This window comes from Sphaerodactylus townsendi, linkage group LG13 (genome assembly GCF_021028975.2).
Source record: "Sphaerodactylus townsendi isolate TG3544 linkage group LG13, MPM_Stown_v2.3, whole genome shotgun sequence".
Classification (NCBI taxonomy): Eukaryota; Metazoa; Chordata; class Lepidosauria; order Squamata; family Sphaerodactylidae; genus Sphaerodactylus; species Sphaerodactylus townsendi.
Genome location: NC_059437.1, coordinates 21261581 through 21282922, shown reverse-complemented (window position 1 = coordinate 21282922; position 21342 = coordinate 21261581). Strand labels below are relative to the sequence as shown.

General features: G+C 43.6%; 1 protein-coding gene across 1 annotated transcript in view; it reads left to right on the top strand.

Annotated features, from left to right (window-relative positions):
- The window catches only part of KLHL4 (kelch like family member 4), a 59272-nt gene that overhangs the window by 25926 nt on the left and 12004 nt on the right, over positions 1–21342 (top strand). Inside the window, exons 2-8 of the mRNA XM_048514811.1 lie at positions 3703–3879; positions 6325–6461; positions 7321–7517; positions 13694–13906; positions 16677–16863; positions 19329–19553; positions 20766–20928. Coding sequence (XP_048370768.1) covers positions 3703–3879; positions 6325–6461; positions 7321–7517; positions 13694–13906; positions 16677–16863; positions 19329–19553; positions 20766–20928 — 1299 coding nt within the window. The remainder of the gene's footprint in view (positions 1–3702; positions 3880–6324; positions 6462–7320; positions 7518–13693; positions 13907–16676; positions 16864–19328; positions 19554–20765; positions 20929–21342) is intronic.

Here is a 21342-nt window from a genome sequence, read left to right as displayed (position 1 = left end):
CCTCACAACAAACACCCTGTGAGGTAGGTGGGGCTGAGAGAGCTCCGAGAAGCTGTGACTAGCCCAAGGTCACCCAGCTGGCGTGTGTGGGAGTGTACAGGCTAATCTGAATTCCCCAGATAAGCCTCCACAGCTCAGGCGGCAGAGTGGGGAATCAAACCCGGTTCCTCCAGATTAGACACATGAGCTCTTAACCTCCTACGCCACTGCGTAATTCGCAACATGGTCCCATCTATGGATATTTAAATCTGCAACTCAGGCCAAGTTGGGAGAAAACATGTTGATACTAACTTGGGGTATTCCCCGCAGGCTTGTTGAAAAATGAGGGCATTTACAAAAAGAGAAAGGTTTTCAATCCCTTTCTCCCCAACAGATGTACCGATGGTAAACTTACCATCCGTGGGGAGGGCAGGAGGAGCCAGCTGAGCCCCAGTACCCGGATGCACTAGGAGGCCAGCTCAGCAGGTGGTAGGGTGAGCAGGTGAGCCAGAGTGTTGGGAAGAGTGAAGGAGATAGCTGCAGCACTAAAGGCAGGAAAGAAAGCAGCCAATGATGGTGCAGGCTGGTGGGTTGGCAATGAGGAAAGGAGAAGTCAGAAGGAATCATAAGATGGAGAAGAAGTGAGAGGCAGTGGCAGAGGAGCAAAGAGGGAGAAAGGCAACAGGTTGGCAGAATGAAGCAGCAAGAGGAAGTGGGAATCATGGTGTGTAGATTTTCCTTTTTTGGAAAGTTCCTCACAGGTTTCCATTAGTTAGAGAGAACTATGGAGAAAGCCTGCTTGGTACAGCCTTTCTAAGGCCAAGCAGTCTGGTAGATGGCCTGGTGAAATTAACAAAGCCAATTGGAAGCAATGTCTCATCCAGCCAATCCATAAGAAAGTTTTAAAAAACAACCTTTTAAAAATTGTGCAGTATTAAAAGAAAGGATTTGCTTGAAACATTACAGAATTTTGCAGAAATGGTTCATCCAGAGAACAGAGTTCATTGAGAATGTTAATGAGAATGAAGTTGAATATTAATAAAAATGAATGTTAAAAAATTGAAGATTATATAACATCTAACCATACCACCTGTTAGGTATTGTATAATTGGACTTTTAAAAGAGCTTTAACCCATGTCCATCACTACCGGGTCCTGAGGTAATGGGCCACCCTAACTGGCAGGATACCAAGAGGGCAGCCTGATGGCTGCAGTCAGTGTCCAGGGGGAGCCGAAAGGAGATGGTCCTTCATTCTGCAACATGAAGGGGCCCTAAACTGAGTAGCAGGATGGAATACACATGTCTTAAATAAAAGGATAGGCTTGATGAATGAGCCAAATTATGCATTACCTTTTGAGTCAGATCTAGGATCCGTGTAGCCACACAGTGCATCGTTGGAATATTAAAGGTTTAAAATTTGTATTGAGTTATATATACTGTATTACTGTGAGCTGGGGGAGTGCCAAGTGGTTTTTTCATTCTGCTCTTGTTGCACCAGCCCCTTCTCTGTTTGAAAATAGCCTCCAGGTGGTGGCTGGAGATCACCTGGAATTACACCTGCTCTTCAGATGACATAAATCAGTTCTCCTGGAGAAAATGGCTGCTTTGGAGGCTGGAGTTTATGCCATTATACCCTGCTGGGGTCGCTTCTCTCCCCAAACCTCACCCTCCCAAGGCTGCACCTCAAAATCTCCAGGAATTTCCCAATCTGAGGTTAACAGCCCTAGGCAGGAACTGATTTCTGCAGTTGGGAGATGTGTTGTCAATCCAGGAAATATTCAAGCTCCACCTATACTCTGATCCACAAAAAGAACTAGTAAGCGCGATTGTGCGCGGTGGAAATTGAAGCAGAATGTGCCCGCATCGTTAAGTAGCCCAATTCTCTGGGAGTGTTTTAAAACCTTATTTAAGTACCGCTTCTGTTAAAACTATTATTATCTGTACCTGGAAACATAGCACTTTGATAAAATAGCATTTTATCAAGCTCTGGACACTTGTTACTGAGACTTCCCTTTTTGTAAAGTTGCACCCACCATTTTCTTTCCCGCCGCAGGAAATAAGGCTTTAAAACACTCCTTGAGAATTGGGGGAAGGAGGGAAGGCAGGCACTAGGACCTATCAGAGTACTCCGCATAAAGAAGATTCAGGAAGATGTGGCAAATTAATTCACACCTCTCCTGAGTTCTTTTGTTGAAAAAAGGGTAGAGGTTGACAACCATAGAGAGATGGAAGTGTAACCTCCTTCTGTGGGTTCTGTGGAGCAGAACCTGGAATGAGTTGCAAAGAACCAAATTTAAACAACAAAATGGTTTACTTTTCTTTACAATTAACACTTTTAAAACATCAACATTTACAACATAGCAAAAACAACAACTACCTTCCCAGTAGTTCCCAACAATACTGCAATTACCTTAACAAGGTGTTAAGGGCTTATAGAAATCAAGATCCGAGTCTGGTACCCTTGTCTTCTGCAAAAGAGCTCTTTCAGCCTCTCTGCTGATCCGAGTCTCCACCCCTTACTGGGTCAACCCATTCTGGGCATGGGGGTTACATTCTCCTCCACTAAAATTCTGTCGTCCCGACAGTAATTGCAATGCAACTTTTGAAATCATTAAACAATGATTTCCCCAGAGATTCCTGTACTTGGAGGAACCACATTTAGTGCATCTGAATGCAGAACATTGTCTTTCCCTTAAGCTTAGCTGCACTGGCCGTTTGCAAAACTCTTTACAGCAATTGTTGCAATTCAGCCAAGCAGTTTGCAGAAGGGATGGGGGATTGCAACTGGAATCCCTTCCTTCATGCAACTTCCAAACAGTGTTTCAAATTAACACAGCAACATCTCTTGAACTTACATCACATAACAAAACAATTGTATGGGGATCAAACCCCCAACTTGCTGCACACTTCCATTGCAAGCAATTTATATTTGCAATCTCACTTCCAAGCCCCATGCTGGTTGGGCGCCATTTGTAACCTCCTTCTGTGGGGCAGAACCTGGAATGAGTTGCAAAGAACCAAATTTAAACAACAAAATGGTTTACTTTTCTTTACAATTAACACTTTTAAAACATCAACATTTACAACATAGCAAAAACAACAACTACCTTCCCAGTAGTTCCCAACAATATTGCAATTACCTTAACAAAGTGTTAAGGGCTTATAGAAATCAAGGTCCGAGTCTGGTACCCTTGTCTTCTGCAAAAGAGCTCTTTCAGCCTCTCTGCTGGTCCGAGTCTCCACCCCTTACTGGGTCAACCCATTCTGGGCCAACCCATTCTGGGCATGGGGGTTACAGAAGCAGGGAAAGGGAAGAGGCTATAGGGGTTTTCAGGAAAAGGAAAGAATACTGGGGAAGGGGAAAATCAAATACCTCCCACAAGTCCTTGTGTGTTCCCACTTGTACGCTTCAATTTATTTAGTGAATTTCGGGTGAATGAGTGTTTAAAATTCCATTGCCAAAATCTTTATTACTTTCCTATTGTTTTCCCTATTCCGAGTAAATAGTTTTGCATGAGAATATTATCAGCTAATTGTGAACGGCAAGAATGAAGTGTTATTTGGCAGACATCCCAGAATGTGACTCAAAGTAAAAACTGAATTTAAAAAGTTGCAGGTCTGAATGTAATTCATTTGCTCTTCTCCCCCAGGTTTGATGGCCCAGCAATTTGCAGAGGCCTCAAATCGTGTAAATGCCCTCATTTCTTCTTTGTTTTCCAACAGGGTGTCGATAAGTAGTAGCTCACCTTCTTCGGGAGTGAACAACAATGGATCAGATGAATATTTCCATTCTGTAAATCATGCAGAGCAGACATTCCGTAAGATGGAGAATTATCTCCAGCAGAAGCAACTCTGCGATGTGCTCCTCATTGCCGGAGATCACAGGATTCCTGCTCACAGGTAAATCACTTTACTCTCCGACTTCACATTCTCATGCAGCACCTCAGGAATATCCTGTCTGAGTCCCCTTTTCCTCCCTTTGAATAGAAGAGACTAATACCACTGGAAAAGGAATGACAGAGAACAGCAGTGGCGTAGTGGTTAAGAGCAGGTGCATTCTAATCTGGAGGAACTGGGTTTGATTCCCCGCTCTGATGCCTGAGCTGTGGAGGCTTACCTGGGGAATTCAGATTAGCCTGTGCACTCTCGCACACGCCAGCTGGGTGACCTTGGGCTAGTCACAGCTTTCTGGAGCTCTCTCAGCCCCACCCACCTCACAGGGTGTTTGTTGTGAGGGAGAAGGGCAAGGAGATTGTAAGCCCCTTTGAATCTCCTACAGGAGAAAAAGGGGCGATATAAATCCAAACTCTTCTTCTTCCTCATGGTACTACTCAGAGAAATCTGCAGTTACCCAGAAAAAAGTAGCCATGTTGACCTCCAGTAGCACAGCTAGATTTGATCCCAGTAGCACCTTAGAGGTCAACAAGAAGAAGAGTCAGATTTATACCCTGCTTTTCTCAACTGTAAAGAGTCTCAAGGCAGTTTACAAACTCCTTCCCTTCCTCTTCCCCCTACAGACACCTTGTGAGGTAGGTGAGGGAGTTCTGTGACTAGCCCTAGCTCAACCAGCAGCCCTCATGTGTAGGAGTGGGGAAACAAATCCAGTTCATTAGATCAGAGTCTGCTGCTGATGTGAAGGTTTGGGAAATGAAATATTTTTGAGGTATGAGATTTCGAGAATTAAATCTCACAAAATCTTGTTGGTCTCTAAGGTGCTACTGGACTCAAATCCAGAACAAACTGATTCTGGCCATCTTCTGTGTCTTTGGTTGATCTACATTCTTCTTGCAAGAGATATTGCTGGCATAAGACTCTTGGACAAACCAGATGAGACATCCACCAAGAGCTGACTTACATGATGAATGTAATATTCCTAGTAATATTCCAAGTAACCCCAGAGCCTAATTCAGCTCATGATCATGACTCAGGAGAAGGAAGGTGCCATTTTCCTGAGCCAAAATGGAGCCATTTTCCAGCCAATTTTTTTCTCCGTCATAATTGTCAAGAAGAAGAAGAGTTTGGATTTATATCCCCCCTTTTTCTCCTGCAGGAGACTCAAAGGGGCTTACAATCTCCTTGCCCTTCCCCCCTCACAACAAACACCCTGTGAGGTAGGTGGGGCTGAGAGAGCTCCAAAAAGCTGTGACTAGCCCAAGGTCACCCAGCTGGTGTGTGTGGGAGTGTACAGGCTAATCTGAATTCCCCAGATAAGCTTCCACAGCTCAGGCGGCAGAGCGGGGAATCGAACCCGGTTCCTCCAGATTAGATACACGAGCTCTTAACCTCCTACGCCACTGCTGCTCAACATTAAAGTTAAAACAAACAAACAAGACCCTCCCCCAATAAGATTCAGGTAGAATGAATTTGACCAAAATTAGGTGAACTGATTCAGCTCTAGAGCCTTTTGCAGCTGCCCATCTGCATTCCTTCCCAGGCAATTGGGACAACAGGGATTCCAACCTTCTGGTGGGACCTGGGGATCCTCTGGAATTACAGCTTATCTCCAGAGTACAGACATCAGTTCCCCTGGAGGACAATGAATGCTTTGGAGGTTGGACTCTATGGCATTGTGCCCTTCTGGGGTCCCTCTCCTCCCCAGACTCCATCCCCAAATCTCCAGGAGTTCCTATCCTGGATATTGCAACACTATCCCCAACCCTCACCATTGGCCAAGGGAGACCCAGCAACCTTAGTCAACAATGACCAATATGTTATTCCTCCTCAACAAAAGGGCTAGAGACTTATTTTGTTTGTTTTTAAATGAAAACTGGAAAGTGGCATATTTCTGGGGGGATTGCCCTCAGTCCTCCTCTCCTTAAGCTATGAGTGTAGGGTGAGATTTGACCCAGGGACTTCTTGATTTGTAGTTCAGTCTTAGCCAGTACTAACATCAGCTCCACATATGCATGCACATGCATGTGTGAGCCAGTCCTAGTGCTTCCTGAATCCAAAGCCATCCCAGGTTGGAAAAACTAGTGATATAACAACCTCCTCAAAGTCATTAGGGCATCTACGGTAAACCAACTGTGTAAAATTGCCCCAACCTCCTGCTTTGGGAAACATTTACATTGCCCAATCACAACAGAAAGGTTCAAAGTGCCGGCCTGTAAGAACAATTTGATCTTGCCAGTGAAGCGAAGCAGCTCCCAAGAACATTAAATTACTTTTTTTCCTCCCAACTGCACACATGTCTATTCTTTTAGTTGCAAGCCAAAACAATGTTATTCCAGGCACACAGCGCATCATTAAAACAAAATAGTGACAAGTATCCAACCAAGCAAGGCTGATGCTTCCATTGAGATCGAGGAACAGCAAGCGATTCTCACAAAATGCTTTGCTTCCCAGGCTAGTTCTGAGCGCCGCGTCTGACTATTTTGCTGCAATGTTCACCAGTGATGTCCGCGAAGCAAAAGAAGAGGAAATCAAAATGGAAGGAGTGGATCCTGGTGCATTGCAAGCCCTCGTTCACTACGCCTACACTGGTAAGTCAACTTCCTTAGGTGAACAATGTGTTCAGCGCAGTGCAGTTGACTTTGTCATTTTAATATGGATTGTTGAACTGGAGTCAAACTAGATGATTTACGTTCTACAGATCTACATCCAAAGGAAATGGTATTCACTTCTGGTTGCTACCTTGGTTTTCTAACTATAGTTCTCCCAATTTCTAAATGGAGTCAAGCAGATGACTCCATTGCCAACAACATGTTGCTCTTCCTCAGTGGGTCCTTAGCTAGGTTTTCCTCCATCCTTTGTTTAGCAGTTGCATCTCATTTCTTCAGTGCTGAGTCTCCTCTCTCTTTTGCTCTCTCTCTCTTGCTCTTCACCCACTCTTTCTCTGACTTTTCTAAGTGCTCTCATCTAGCAGGTTCCTGATGCCTGCTTTGTCACAATTTCTTCAGCCATCTTTCCCCTGGAAATACTTCCTACTGACCTTCTTGGTGTGAAGCTATTCAGCATGGCTACCACCACATTTTCTGCCTTAAGACACAACCCTTCCTCTCAATAGATCCCATGAAAGGCTCTGCCCCCCAGTTAAATAAGGCTTTTTCTCCCATCTCAGTATCTGTACTGTTTTCTGAGCAGCAACAATATTTGTGAGCCTTGCCTGACATCACAGCAGTTCAGCCAATGGCTGGGGGGAGGGAATGCTTTCACAGGTGACATGCAACAGGTTGCTGATAGCTGGAAACTACTTTAAAGAAACTGCACCAAATCTTCATTTTAAATTATTACTTCTGGATAGCCCTCTTAAGACATACGTGGCTTTCTTTTAACAATGATTTCTCTCAGGTTTATCATATGTACATGGGCAAATGTGTGTTTGATTTTTAAACCGAGCAGGTGTCTTGGAACTCAAGGAAGACAACATTGAGAGTTTGCTGGCTGCAGCTTGCCTTCTTCAGCTTTCGCAAGTGATTGATGTATGTTGCAACTTTCTCATGAAGCAGCTTCACCCTTCAAACTGCTTAGGGATCCGGTCCTTTGGAGATGCCCAGGGATGCACTGAACTCTTGCGAGTGGCACATATGTATACCATGGTGAGAACGAGAAAACAGACTCTGGTCAAGCATGAATTATGGAATTTGTAAGTGGGTATTACAAAAGGCAAGAGAAGATGTTGTAGAATTGATGGGGGCCAAAAAACGTAGCATATTATTAAAATGAATCAATACTGAATAAAATGCTTTATACTTAGACCACTAGATTATCTAGCTCTGTATGAGGTCTGTGTTCCAGAGGCAGCTAGAATTATTTCTTGTGAGCCAGATGTGCCCATAAAAACCTCTGACTATTGTAAAACAAAGAAAGAAGAAAGAAAAATTAGACTTCATTGCTATGGTTTATTCTCGGTCTCTCTGGAGCTGCAGATGTGAAACTACCCAAAATAACAGCTCTGCTCTGACTGGTTCATTGTGGTGTAGCCTTTGTGAGATTTAGTACCTACTTCATCAAATGCCTGTTCTCAGTCGACAGATGCATATACATAGACTTAGAGGAAAAAACAGTAAATGGGAAATGTCCACAAGATGAGGAAAAAATAATAAACAGGGAAATGTCCACAAGACAAGTGCAGCGATTATTCACAACTGCACAAATAGAACTGCTGAAAGGTTGATTACACTGCATCCCCACCATTGTGGCCCTGATCTAAGTTGGGCCTGGTACTTTTAACTATAAGAAAAGTAAAGCAGAGCTTAGGAAGATTCAGGGATGTATCACTCCTCATTTCCTCTAGTTTGGCCCTCAACCATTACTATTTTCTGCCCATCTGAAAGCAGGTTTGGCACAGAGCCAGAACTAAGAGCTGAAACTCTTGAGCTGAAACATCTAGGAATGAATCTGCAGATGGATTACACTATGAAATCAGATTCTTGGGTAGAGGGAGACAAGACACAATTCTAGACTGGGTTCTAGACTAAAAATTTACTCCCACCCCCCGCAAAAGAGAGAGAGAAAATGCAGATCCACATACCCATTTGATTCCCCCTGCCTAAACTGATACAGACTGATCACTTATCATTTGGGATGTTTGTTCATGTGTTCTAGTTCCGAGATCTGTGATAGATAAGGAACATGAGCTCATCTGCCTGACTCCATTTAATTTGAAGAGTTTTTAATCTGTGACTAAGGTTGTTTCTGCCCAGCCCAAATATCCACGGTTGAGCAAGGGAAATATCCCGGTTTGGCCAAGAAGTTTGTATGGTTCCTGGTCCTAAAGAGGATTTGTCCTGTGATATTTCCCACATACCAGGATTTTCAAAAATTGCCAATTTGGCTATTCTTTTCAAAAAATCCTGTGGTGAACCTGCTACCATGCAAACACCACAGGAGCAGAACCAGTTTACTTTTCCTACCCTGCTGGCTTATCTCCCCACCCCACAGCCCATCCCCTTGATCTCCCCCCCTGATGTCATGTCAGTTTTCAACTCTGCTGAGCCACTGACGATTGCAGCCCGCCCTTCCCAAAACATTCCCCTGGGCAAGTTTTCTGCTCATGGTATCAACCGGGTTCCATTTTGCCTGGGTTAATCAGGAGTGGAGTCCCAAAATGTCCTCGTTTTCTTTTCTGCACATGTACTGATTGCTCGGAGTGCATAGCTAGGGAGATATGCACTTTGGGCCGAATGTTAGTGGGCATATCATGGGGTGGTGGTGTTTGCATCTCATTTTCCACAAAAATATGAGAATGTGAGTGGCAATGTGTTGTGATGCTGTCCCCCGTTGATTTTTGCTGCCGCTTGCCATGTTGAGGCCTGCACTGGGCCTTATCCAGAACTGGAAAAGGGGGGGGGGTTGTTTCCCTCACTGCTGCCTCCAAACAATAGCCAATCAGAACACGGGACACTGGGATGTTTGCGCATGCGCAGATACGCTTGCGGTGTAAATATAAAAGACCCGGGCTGGTGTGAAACAAACTGGAGTGTTTCCTCCTGGTCTTCACTTGATTCCTTCATAGAAATGGGCAGCCATGTGAAGGGAGAAACTGGGATAAAATAGACCCAGATTGTAAGATACCGATTGTAACCGGTATAATTGTGCCATGCAGTAACAGCCTAAAATAATTGATTAACTGCACAGATTAAAACTTTCATGCTTGCTTCTTCCCTTGTCTACTTTTCAAAGGGCAAATGGATGTTTTCCCCTTCTATTTCAGAAGGGAAAAATATGCTTTCAAACTTTGCAGTCAAAGGAAAGAGGGCAGTGTTTTGTTTTTGCTGGATTTTGTATGCCTTTGGCGACAAGGAAATTACAGTACTACTCTCCGAAATGGGAACAAAATAGGGAGGAAGGGCCCGGGGCTTGAGGGTGGGTGGGTGGAATAAAAGAAATAAAAAATATTTAGAGTGCTAGAATGTCTTCGTGGAGCCGCCTTGCTCAGATATTAAGCCATTGCTAATTCAAAACAGAGGGGAGAAAAATTGGGCTGTCAGATGAGAAAAGGAAGCTTGCTGTGAAGCCAAATCAAGGCATAAATATTTCAGAAGAGAAGTTCTAATAGAACCACTTTGCGCCTCTTCAGATGCATAAAAAGGGCACTGCAGCAACTTGAGGCCTGAATGTGACTAGAATCTGCTATGGTGATGTGAAAAGCTGAGATGGTTGGAAACAAGGTGATGGACAATCCAAAACAGGCTAAAACCCTCCTGGAAGCTAACAAAGAGAATGTTATTTTAAAAAATGACGAGTGTTACCCCCAGATAACATTCACCAAAAAGCTGACAAAAGCCAGGAGCTGAACTTAGCAAAGCTAAGATGATGATGATGTTATGTGGGTTATGGAACCTCTGCACCATGACTGATGGAAAATGATAATGGGGCAACTGACTGTACCTTCAGAAACAGCTGAACACAGATCTCCTAATGTCTCACCTGGTTGACCCTTATTTATTTATTTACTGCATTTAAACCCTACCCCCTGATTTCCTCTGACTCAAGGCAGCTAACAATGCAACACCAGGTTCCAAGTCACAAAAAAATACTGTCCAGTTCACAAGATATAGAAAAGTACACAGATTTAACACAGAATTAAAATAAAACAAATCGACACCACTGGAGCACTAGCATGATGTAGTGATTAAGGGCAGTGAAGTCTAATCTGGAGAACTGGGTTTGATTCCCCACTCCTCCACATAGGTGGTAGACTCTAATCTGGTGAACCTAGTTTGTTTCCTCACTCCTCCACATGAAGCTTGCTGGGTGACCTTGGGCTAGTCACAGTTCTCTCAGAACTCTCTCAGCCCCACATATCTCTCAGGGTGCCTGTTGAGGGAGAGGAGGGGAAGGAGTTTGTAAGCTGCTTTGATACTCCTTATGGTTGAAAAAAGCAGGTTATGAAACCAAAATTCTTCTCTTCTTCAGAATTAAAAAGAATGCAGCCAAATATGTGAAACAGTTCACTCTTATGCACCTTCTTTAACCCATTCTGGCAGGCCTTTTCAAAGGACTGAACCCACCACGGGGGAAAAAACACACACATTGACCTGGCTATTACCATACAGACTGTCCCAAGGGAGGGAATCATATGGAGAAGACTGTCTGAAGAACTTAGCTAGCCCAAGGAGTATACTGGGAGATGTAGGTTGATCAGTGTGCGGGTTTTTGATCCAAATGTGAATAGGCGTAAGGAACTACCTTGCATTTCTCTCAAAAGGCAGCCAGCTCAGATACTATCCATCACCACAGTCCATCAAGAAGAGTTTCCTATTATTTTACCTTTGCTGTTATTGATGTTGACTATTTACAGTTTCCTGCCTGGGTAATCTCGTTTCCACAGATGAAATCGTTTCCCATCAGCAGCTCATGCTATTTCAGGAGTCTGCAATGACCGTCTAGTTTTCCTATTTTCTGAAACATTACAAAGAGCAGGAAATACATAAGGAGGGAAGCCAAGATCTCCCTTTTCACTCTCAAGAAACATTCTTTTGTTTTTTTAAAAAAGAACCCCATTGAGAAAGCAGAGATATTTAAAAAACAAAACAAAAACAAAACATAATGAATGCAATTCTCTTTGGCCAGGAGTCTCTCTAGTCGAGATTGAGATCATGGCTTTCCCAGCAGCTTTAAAACTAAATTTCAGATGTTTGACGCCCCAATGAAGACTACCGCTGTACAGAAGTGAACAGAGGGATTAATTTCCACCTCACTTATTGACCAGACAGTACCACCCCTCCAGCCTCCTATTAGTCTTGGAAGGAAACAAAGAAGGGTATCAACCTTTGCTCATCTTCTTTCTTTCCTAAGATACTAGGAATGGTGGGATTGTTGTAAAAGTTTTTTTCTTCATCGTTTCCTTCAAAAAAGAAGAAAAAAATTAAAAGACAAAAAAGATATGCATAAAGTAAATTCAAAAGTAAATACAATGGTGATGGCAAATCTATACATAAGTTCCTAGTGTGAGATTTCAAAAAGTGAATTTGCATAAGGATTGAAGGTTTAAATCTCCTCTCCCCGTCATTTTGTGGCGGCCCTGATCTGGTTCCAGGCCCCATTTTAAAAACGAAGGAAAGAGATGGCCTTGGATCCTCCCGAGTTTTGTCAGTTTGGTCCTTATTATTAAGTTAATCTACAGCCACTGAAAAGTTCTTTTTACAATATTACATCGACCACTTTTTGTGAACAGAGATGTTGGCATAATGTGGAATGTATGAGGCATAAATATCGATCCTTTGTATGAATCACCTCTAATATTACAGTTCTTTGCCCCAGTCCATAAATCTCTTGCTGGTACAGAGGAACATTGAGCTGTAAAGAAATGGAGGGAAGAAAAAGGACCTCAGTAGGAGACTGATGGATGGATAGATGGATGGATGGTATAACACTTTCTTGTGTCCATGTTAAGAATGCAATAATTATGCTTTAATAAAAAGAGCTTAGAATGGAAGCAGAGATTCTGTAAGGCCCCTTCCACACATGCAGAATAATGCACTTTCAATCCACTTTCCTAATTGTTTGCAAGTGGATTTTGCTATTCTGCACAGTAAACTCCAGCTGCAAAATGCATTGAAAGTGGATTGAAAGTGCATTATTCTGCAAGTGCGGAAGGGGCCTAATGGTATTTACTTGTGTATAATATCCAGAATCAACCTATGGCATTACTGAAGAGTAGCTTTGGCTAAGAGTTAAATCATCTGGCTAGGATTTCTTAAGTGCACATCTATACCTGAATCATCCAGAACATTTTTTCCCTCTTTGTTCCTGGGTTTGCCCTCTCGAATGAACAGAATGGAAGCATTTCATTTCAGAGAACCACATTTCAGAGAACCAAGGATGCAGAGGTGTAGATGTGGGATCATGGGTAGAAGTCATACTGGGTCACTTATCTCAGTGGGGCTTTGTGTTTGGGTTAGTTTTTTTCTGGATTAATTGTTGCTTAGAATGAAGTCTCATGATAGCATTAAGCTTAGATGAATGTGTGAAACCATGTGCTAAATCTAAGTGCTAACCTATAAAGTCCAATATGGCTTTGGTCTGGGGTACCTGAGAGAGTTCACATATATATTGCTGCCTGGGTGCTGAGATTGGCAAGGGAGTCCCTCCTGGCTGTCCTGCCCCTTTGAAGATAAGGGGGGTGGGGGCAGCCCGGAGGGCCTTCTCTACAGTGACCCTTACATTGTGGAATGCCCTCCCACCAGAGGTTCACCAGGTGCCTACTCACATGGAGTTTCGACACTGTCCTCTTCACCAGGCCATTCGTCTATACACCCCTCCTTTTTTTGTGGGTGGGTGGGTGGGGTGAGTGCAGGAGATTTTAGACTGCATTGGGTTGATAGGATGAGGTTTTGTTGTGATTTTACTGTTGAGGATCTTTATTGTGATTTTACTGCTGCATGGTTCATATTTAACCCATCCTGAGACCACAATAAAGAATAGGAAATAAATGTAAACAAATAAAAATAAATAAATAGAAATCTAATACACAATCCATTAAATCTCCTTGGCTGTTAACAACACATGTGGAAATACACTCATAAATATGGCAACTTAAGCCAAACAGAAAAGTCTATTTTAGCACTATATAATTATTTTATCCTGCAATAGTGATGGTTAATTTTATTAATATTTTACATTAAAAAAACCTGAACTTGAAATGGAGATGTATGGTAAGCTTGTACCTGAAAGAAATCCTTAAAACAATACTTTACAAAATATTGCTTAGTCTGAAGACTTCTACGGAGCAAATGGGTTGCTTATTGCTTTTTCCTCTCTTCCTTAGGAACATTTCACTGAAGTAATAAAGAATCAGGAATTTCTCTTGCTGCCAGCCAGCGAAATCGCTAAACTCTTGTCCAGTGATGACATCAACGTTCCCGATGAAGAAGCCATATTCAAGGCCTTAATGATGTGGGTTCGGCACGACTTGCAGAACAGGCAGCGAGAGCTTGGGACGCTTCTCTCCTATATCAGATTGCCCCTGCTCTCCCCACAGGTGGGTGGCAACATTGGCTCCGTGGGTGATTCATTCTAAGTACACTAACTACACTCACTGAGTTCCCTTCTCTAGATTTTATCAAAGTGCCAGACTAGGGAGGAAAAGATAAGTCACTCTCAGACTTATCTACCTCACAGGGTTGTTATGAGGATACAAAAAGGGAAGGACCAGATATGTTGCACTGAACTCTTTGGAGAACAGCAGGATAGTGGTGGCGAACCTTTGGCACTCCAGATGTTATGGACTACAATTCCCATCAGCCCCATGCTGGAAGGGGCTGATGGAAATTGTAGTCCATAACATCTGGAGTGCCAAAGGTTCGCCACCACGGTGATAGACTGACAAGAATCAGGCCAGAAATCCAGAGGACAAGCAGCAAACAGAATGTTGGAAATTGATGCTGATGTAGAATGTGAGTCAGTCAGTCATGCAAGCATTTTGTCATCACATTTTTCTCCTGGCTTTCCCCTGTAGAGCTCAGGGAAGCACACACAGAGTTCCCTCTGCTAACTTTTATCCTCACAACTATTCTGTGGAGTTGGCTAAGAGAGAATGACTGACCCAAGGTCACCAAGTGAACTTCCTAAATGGACGTTGTACCCAGGTCGATTCTGCACGATCCAAATATCCTGGGTTGAGCAGTGACGTAGCGCCAAGGGGGCAGGGAAGGGGGACATGACGCACCGGGCATGCACCACTGTGGGGGCATGGTGGGGGCGTTTTGAGGGCATTCCAGGGCAGGGTGGAGGTGGGTGGGGGTATGGCATGGGCACAGGGTGCAGTTTCCCCTCACTCTGGCTCTAGGATTGAGCAAGGGAAATATCATGGTATGGCCAAGAAGTTCGCATGGTTCCCAGTCCTAAAGCGGGTTTGTCCCACAATATTTCCCTCATCCCAAGTTTTTAAAAAACTGCTAAAGTTGCAATGTTTTTCCAAAATCCCGTGTTGAATCTACTTCTGTGGGAACAACATGGGAGCAAAACTGATTTATTTTTCTCACCCTGCCGACTGATCTCCCTGCCTTACATCATGTCAGTTTTGTTTCTGCTGAGTTGCAGCCCAGCCTTTCTGAAACGTTCCCCAAACAAGTTTTCCTGCCCTTTGACAGCTCTTTCAGGAGCCAGGCAAAGCAAGCCCGTGCGGGAAAGTGTGAGTGCTCGCCCCATTCCCGTTCGCTGTTCCTGCAACTCTGGGCTCACATTCTCAATGGGGCCGTGGAGGGAGGGGTGGAGAAGTGCTTGTCTGGCAGGATGCTCTCACCCCATGACAGTCCCAAAGACCAGTCAAATGTGATCTGGTATATCATTCATTCATTTAGCCTTTATTTGGCATAAACAGTATAAAAAGTATAAAATCACATCTAAATCGCATCAAAATACAAACTTGCAACATATACAAATTAAGTTGATTCATACATACTGTTGCTTGTGGGATATTTCCAGCAGAAAGTTCGCAGCCATTTCACAGAATGTAGCATCAGAATTATTTAATAAGAACAATAGTCTGCTTAGTTCATCCAGCTCGCTAGGTATCATAGAAAGCAACCTGGAGTATTTGGCTCTAATACTTGCCGATTTAGGACAACGGAATAATTGGTGAGTTAATGTTTCTAATTGATTTGCACCACATGAACACACCCTTTTGCACATTTCTAGGTTGTTATATCTACCTCGTAGTATGGCAGAAGGGAAAACATTGAAGCGAGCGAGTGAAAAAACTCTTCTCTGATCTGGATTGGTCAGATGATACAGATAAGAGGCCATTCCGTTATGTTGCAAGGGGATCGATAGATGCAAAGGTGAACAAGTCTTCCTCGCTGCCAGAGTTAAACAGTTCCATTCTCTCACCAACAACCTTTGTTTCAATAATCTATACGACTCTGAACAAGTTAAAGTTAGAAGGGAGTCAAGGGGTACACCAATTGACTCGATCTTCCTCTCTATCAGCGAGAACCATGAATTACTCTGGGTATCTGATAGTATTAGGTAATCTGGTATATCTCGGTGGGTGGGTGTGAGTGCTGTGGTTTCTTGCACACCTTTAAATGTGGATGGGACATAGTGCTCTGCCTGGTATTGGTCAAAAGTTTTTACTTTGTATAGCACCAGTGATGAAGGCAGGGGGAACTGTGGTTGGGGCATGAGCTGCCTGTGTGCCCCCTCCCACCCCTGACATGCCCCTGACATGCCCCCAACATGCCCCCCAAACACCCCTGGCCCCATCCCCAACACATGATGGTAGTGGAGGCACCCGGGACAAGCCACCCCGGATATCCCTACGCGTCTGTATAGCACAACATGCTTACCGTGTTGCTCACTACACCAACTCCTTTCCAAAGCTAGAGAAAAGGTGTGTGTATGTCCTGCTTGGTTTTCCTGCAATTGCTGTGGATCCACCAATCAGATGCGTTGCCTTGGCGGGGGGAGAGCCAATCAGAGTGCAGCACACTGGGGATGTTTGAGCGTGTGTGGCTGCATCTGCATTGTAAAAACAAAAAAAGCAGGGCTTGTGCGAAAGAAATTGGAGTATCTCCTCCTGGTCTTAACTCGATTTTTTCACAGATATGGGCACCCATGTGAAGGGAGAAATCGGGATTTAAAAATCCAGATTTTAAAATACCGAATGTAACTCAGTATTATTATGTTGTGCAGAATCGACCCAGAGAGATCATAGTCTAGAACTCTAGCCACACAAATAGAGTGGAAGGGGAGACTAAATAATTTTCCAGTTTTACAACACAATTATTTTGGCCCTTCTTGTGTCTCAGCTACTAGCAGATCTAGAGAACAGTCCCATGTTTACCAATGACTTGGAGTGCCAAAAACTTCTCATGGAAGCCATGAAATATCACCTCCTACCAGAGAGGCGGTCTATGATGCAGAGCCCCCGTACCAAGCCGAGGAAATCCACGGTGGGCTCCCTTTATGCCGTGGGGGGCATGGATGCTACCAAAGGTGACCCATAAATCATTCACACCATCCAGTCTTGACTGTAATTTTTTATAATTGTTTGTATTTGAAGGAATAAGGTAGAAGGAGTTGTCAGCTGGGAAACTACAGCTGTTGGGTGAGGCCAAGGACACAACTGTGCAAATTCTAGTATAAAGCTGCATAGAATATGAGCAGAGCAGCACAATAAAGGAAAGAGTGCAACATTAAAAAACAGCTAAAACACAAATAATAAATCAACTGCATCAGATAATTTAAAAGAAACCCCCCACATACCCCTAAACAAAAATACATTAAACAAAACAAAATGAAATCACTTGGTGCAGTCCTAAGCAGAAGATTTCTGCATTGATTTCAGGGGGCTTAGATTGGAGTGGCTTTGCACAGGAGTGCATTATCATTCAACAATAGACCAACCACTAATACAGAGAACAATGAACTGTTTTTTGTGGGGCATCTAGACTTAAAAAGCCTGATGCCAAATAGCATGACATGCTACGATTGCTGAGGTGTCATATTAGAAAAGTTTTTTCATCACTAATGGCCCCTCACTTTCCCTCCAAAAGTACAGACACGTCAAGAAAAGCCTCTTTTTAAACATTAAATTTCTTATACATAGCACAAACGTAACAACATACATTTATAATAATTCACAAATAGATCCTCTGATATATCTCATAATCAAGAAAAGATTCTGAGAACAATCTTAATTGATGGGGTAGACTCACATGTCCTTTTGCTATCCTGTTCCAAGACCGTTTAGTCAATATAGGTAAAATTCAGCACACAGCAGAAACAAATGGCTAGCCAGTGCAATTATTTAAAGGTTGGTGTTTGTAATGTGGATGAGGGAACAGTCTGGCTGATGTATTTTGACCCATTGGAGGTTTCCGAACAGAATTCAAGGAACTAGTCTACATGGTAGCACATTGCAGTAATCTAACCTGGATGTGATCAGAGCATGGAAACGTGTCTTATTCCCCATACTGAAGAAAGATGTATCCTTTTTTTGGTCCTTCATCCCTACCTGTTTCCCTTGTGCCTCTGCAATTGGAAAGGGTTCTATGGCTTCATTCTGTTGCAAATAACTAAAATATTTTACTGTATAAACCAGGAAATAAATGCTGCTTTAAAACACATACAGTTGGTTAGTCTGACAAAACTGGATGACTCTTGCCAACAAATTCACAGTGGCACTCTGCCTACCTGCCTTTCTTGGCCAGAGGCTAAAAGCAGCTCTTTCCCTAACACAATCGCCGTTCACAAATGATTCACTGAAATGACTCATGGAAGTCACAGCTTTTCATTAAGTGCCAGTTATGCGAGGGTGGGGAACTGGGGGCCTAATGTTAGAAAGGAAACTTTTATTAAAGTATTTGCAGAAAAAATAATATAACAATGGAAAGCCACAGACTTCCTTGCTTAAGTCAGCAGGCCTTAAAATAGAAGCCGTGAGTATCCAATAGGACAAGAAAGGATTCTGACCAAATGCAGTGGCCTCATTTCAATTCTGCTAGACTGCAGGGTTACCAACTTGCCTGGAGAAAAAAAAAGTCAGTTTAATAGAGGATTAATATATGGAATTGGACAGCTGAAGTGTTGACTGGCATGGAAAATACCCTCTGTGAAAGGGGCAGGACATATTTCTCCAGGGCTTCTGGCAACCCTATGCAAGACCCAAATCTGTGTGTTCCCCACTCCAATCTATTGATCAATCTGTGCCCAGTAAGAAAGTAAGCTGGGTCTCCATATTCCATTAACTGTCACTGATAAACATAATAACACTGGGACTTTCCCCACTTACCCTTTTCCGAGGGCAATTCCCAGCGCGCGGCATCCCTGGCGCGTGCCCGGGCGTCCCCACGACCCCACGCTTTGCGCGGGGTCATCAAAAGGCGCCCTTTGAAAGAGCGCCAGGAATGCCTCGCACTGAGGGGCGCGACAGCAGCAGCGTCGGGGCGGCTGCGCTGTCGCCGCCCCTCTCAGTGGGGAGTGCCAAGGGACCCCACGCTACTCTCCTTGAGTAGCGCGGGGCTTAAGGTATGTGGGGAAAGGGCCACTGGTTCATGATTTTTTCTCTCATACTTCCCATTTTCTGAGCATTTTTATACCCAAGGCTAACTTCCAAAACACTAACCACCATATATTAAATGCTGCCTTATTATTTCACTGAAGATAATGAGTTCATACCCAAGAGTTTCTTTTGAATGTGTATTTATTGAATTTCCGATAATGATTAGCTGGAAAAAAAATAATGTCTTTGGTATTCTATCAGTAGAATAATTGTGGGGAAATGGGGTTAGTACATAATTCAGGCAATCGAGGAAAAAAAAATCACCCAGAATGTAAATCTCAAATATAACACACACTATGAAATATAGCTTTGGAAATGAAGACTTCTACTTGCAAATTGGAAATGTGACAATCCTCCCTCGGGCACATGTCAGATCTGGTATTTATGTTTTCAACAGGGACGACAACAATTGAGAAATACGACTTGAGGACAAACAGCTGGATACAAATTGGGACTATGAATGGGAGGCGGCTACAGTTTGGGGTGGCTGTGATTGACAACAAGCTCTACATTGTGGGTGGGAGAGACGGCTTGAAAACATCAAATACCGTGGAATGTTTCAATCCAGTTACCAAAGCCTGGATTGTGATGCCTCCTATGTCAACTCACAGGCACGGCTTGGGTAAAGATTTTTTTTTAACCTTGCATGCTCTTTATTTGCCATCTGGGCATTTTATCTGTGTTTTAATCTTGTTCATTGAACTGATTACAGTTTGTGTCCTTGCAGCCTAGTTGCTTCATTGTTTGCTGCCTTGAGATTGAGGAGAGGAGGCAGGGCAGAAATGTTCAAAATATATAATTAAATATGGCTGACAGAAGGACTTTGGCCTGCAAAATTCTTATGTAATGACTTGGGAGTGACAGTTTGTTACACTTAGACCTACACCATAACAAGAAGAGCCTTGCTAAACCAGACCAAAGTCCCATTTGCTGCAGTATCTAGCCAGATGCGCCTGAGAAACCTAACAGAAGCAACAGCCAATCTCTGTAGTTTATTTCCCATAATTGCAATTCACTTGTTCTAAGGACATCTTGGAGACCTGTGTTCAAATCCCTATTGAACTGTCCAGCTGTTTGGGCCACCTTTAGTCAGCAACTCTCCCAGCCTAATCGAACTCGCAGGTTTTTGTTTGAGGCTAAAGTGGGGAAAGAAAACCCATAAATGTTGCCCTGAGCTCCCTGTGTGTAGGCTGGGATAAAAATGCATGAGACACACAGATGATGAAGAGTCTGTCATCATTGGGAAGAGGCTGTGCCTCAAAGGTAGATCATTCACTTGGTAAGCAGAACATCCTTGGTTCAGTTTCTGGCATCTCAAGTTAACAGGATCTTCTGACATGAAAGACCTCTATCTGAGACTCTGGAGAACCACTGCCAATCTGAGTAGACAACACAGACCTTGATAGACCACTGGTCTAATTCAGCACAGTGAGGCAGCTTTATGTGTTCATGTGAGTGTGGCCACCTATTCCATCCTGTCTTCCTTATGCTAGTGGTCGCACCTTTACACCTGGTCCTCATCCATCATTATTTTGCCCTGCACGGTGCACCACCATTCAGCTTCTCTCCATATCTGTTCTGAAGTCTTCCCCCAGCGTAAGGCCCACAGACCAGACAGAGCAGCATCTGCCCCTAGCAACTAGTGTCTTCCAAGCCAATGCTCTTCCAGCCAACCCCTGACTGATCCCCCTCAGTGCACTCCAATACCTCTTAAAGGGCTCCTGCTCGTTATATGCCCCTCTGTGCCACAGTCTTCCTTGTTACAAAGTTACAAATCTATTTAAAATCCAGTATGATTTATTTATTTATTTCCACCCCCTCTTTTTATCCTTAGGGGTAGCAATGCTTGAAGGGCCAATGTATGCTGTTGGTGGTCATGATGGGTGGAGCTACCTCAACACGGTTGAAAGATGGGACCCTCAGGCACGGCAGTGGAACTACGTCGCCAGCATGGCAACTCCTCGGAGCACAGTGGGGGTTGCAGCACTGAACAACAAGTATGTATGACACCCGCAAGCCCACAAGGTTACTTTCATTCAGATATTAGGAGTTCTTGGAAAGAAGCAAACCTATTACCCATCGAGATGAAGTCTTCCATTTAAGATAATGTGCAAAGAAAAATTACAGAGTCTCAAGGATACTGAGCAGGATAAGGTAATGAGGGCTGTTACAGAATATGTTGTAAATGCCTCCTAACATGGTTGAAAAGCTTTTGTGGCGAATTACCCACAGCCAGCATTCCCCGGTCTTGCCCTACTCGGGCATGAAAAGTCGCACCAGAAGTGCTCTCATTTTCTCTGGGGAAAGTGAGAAGGATGCGTGGGGGAGAGGAAGCTCGTTGGGACAAGAAATCTTGCCCCAGTGCGCCTCCTCTTTCAGCATGCCACAAATGGGAAGCTCAGCGGGACAAG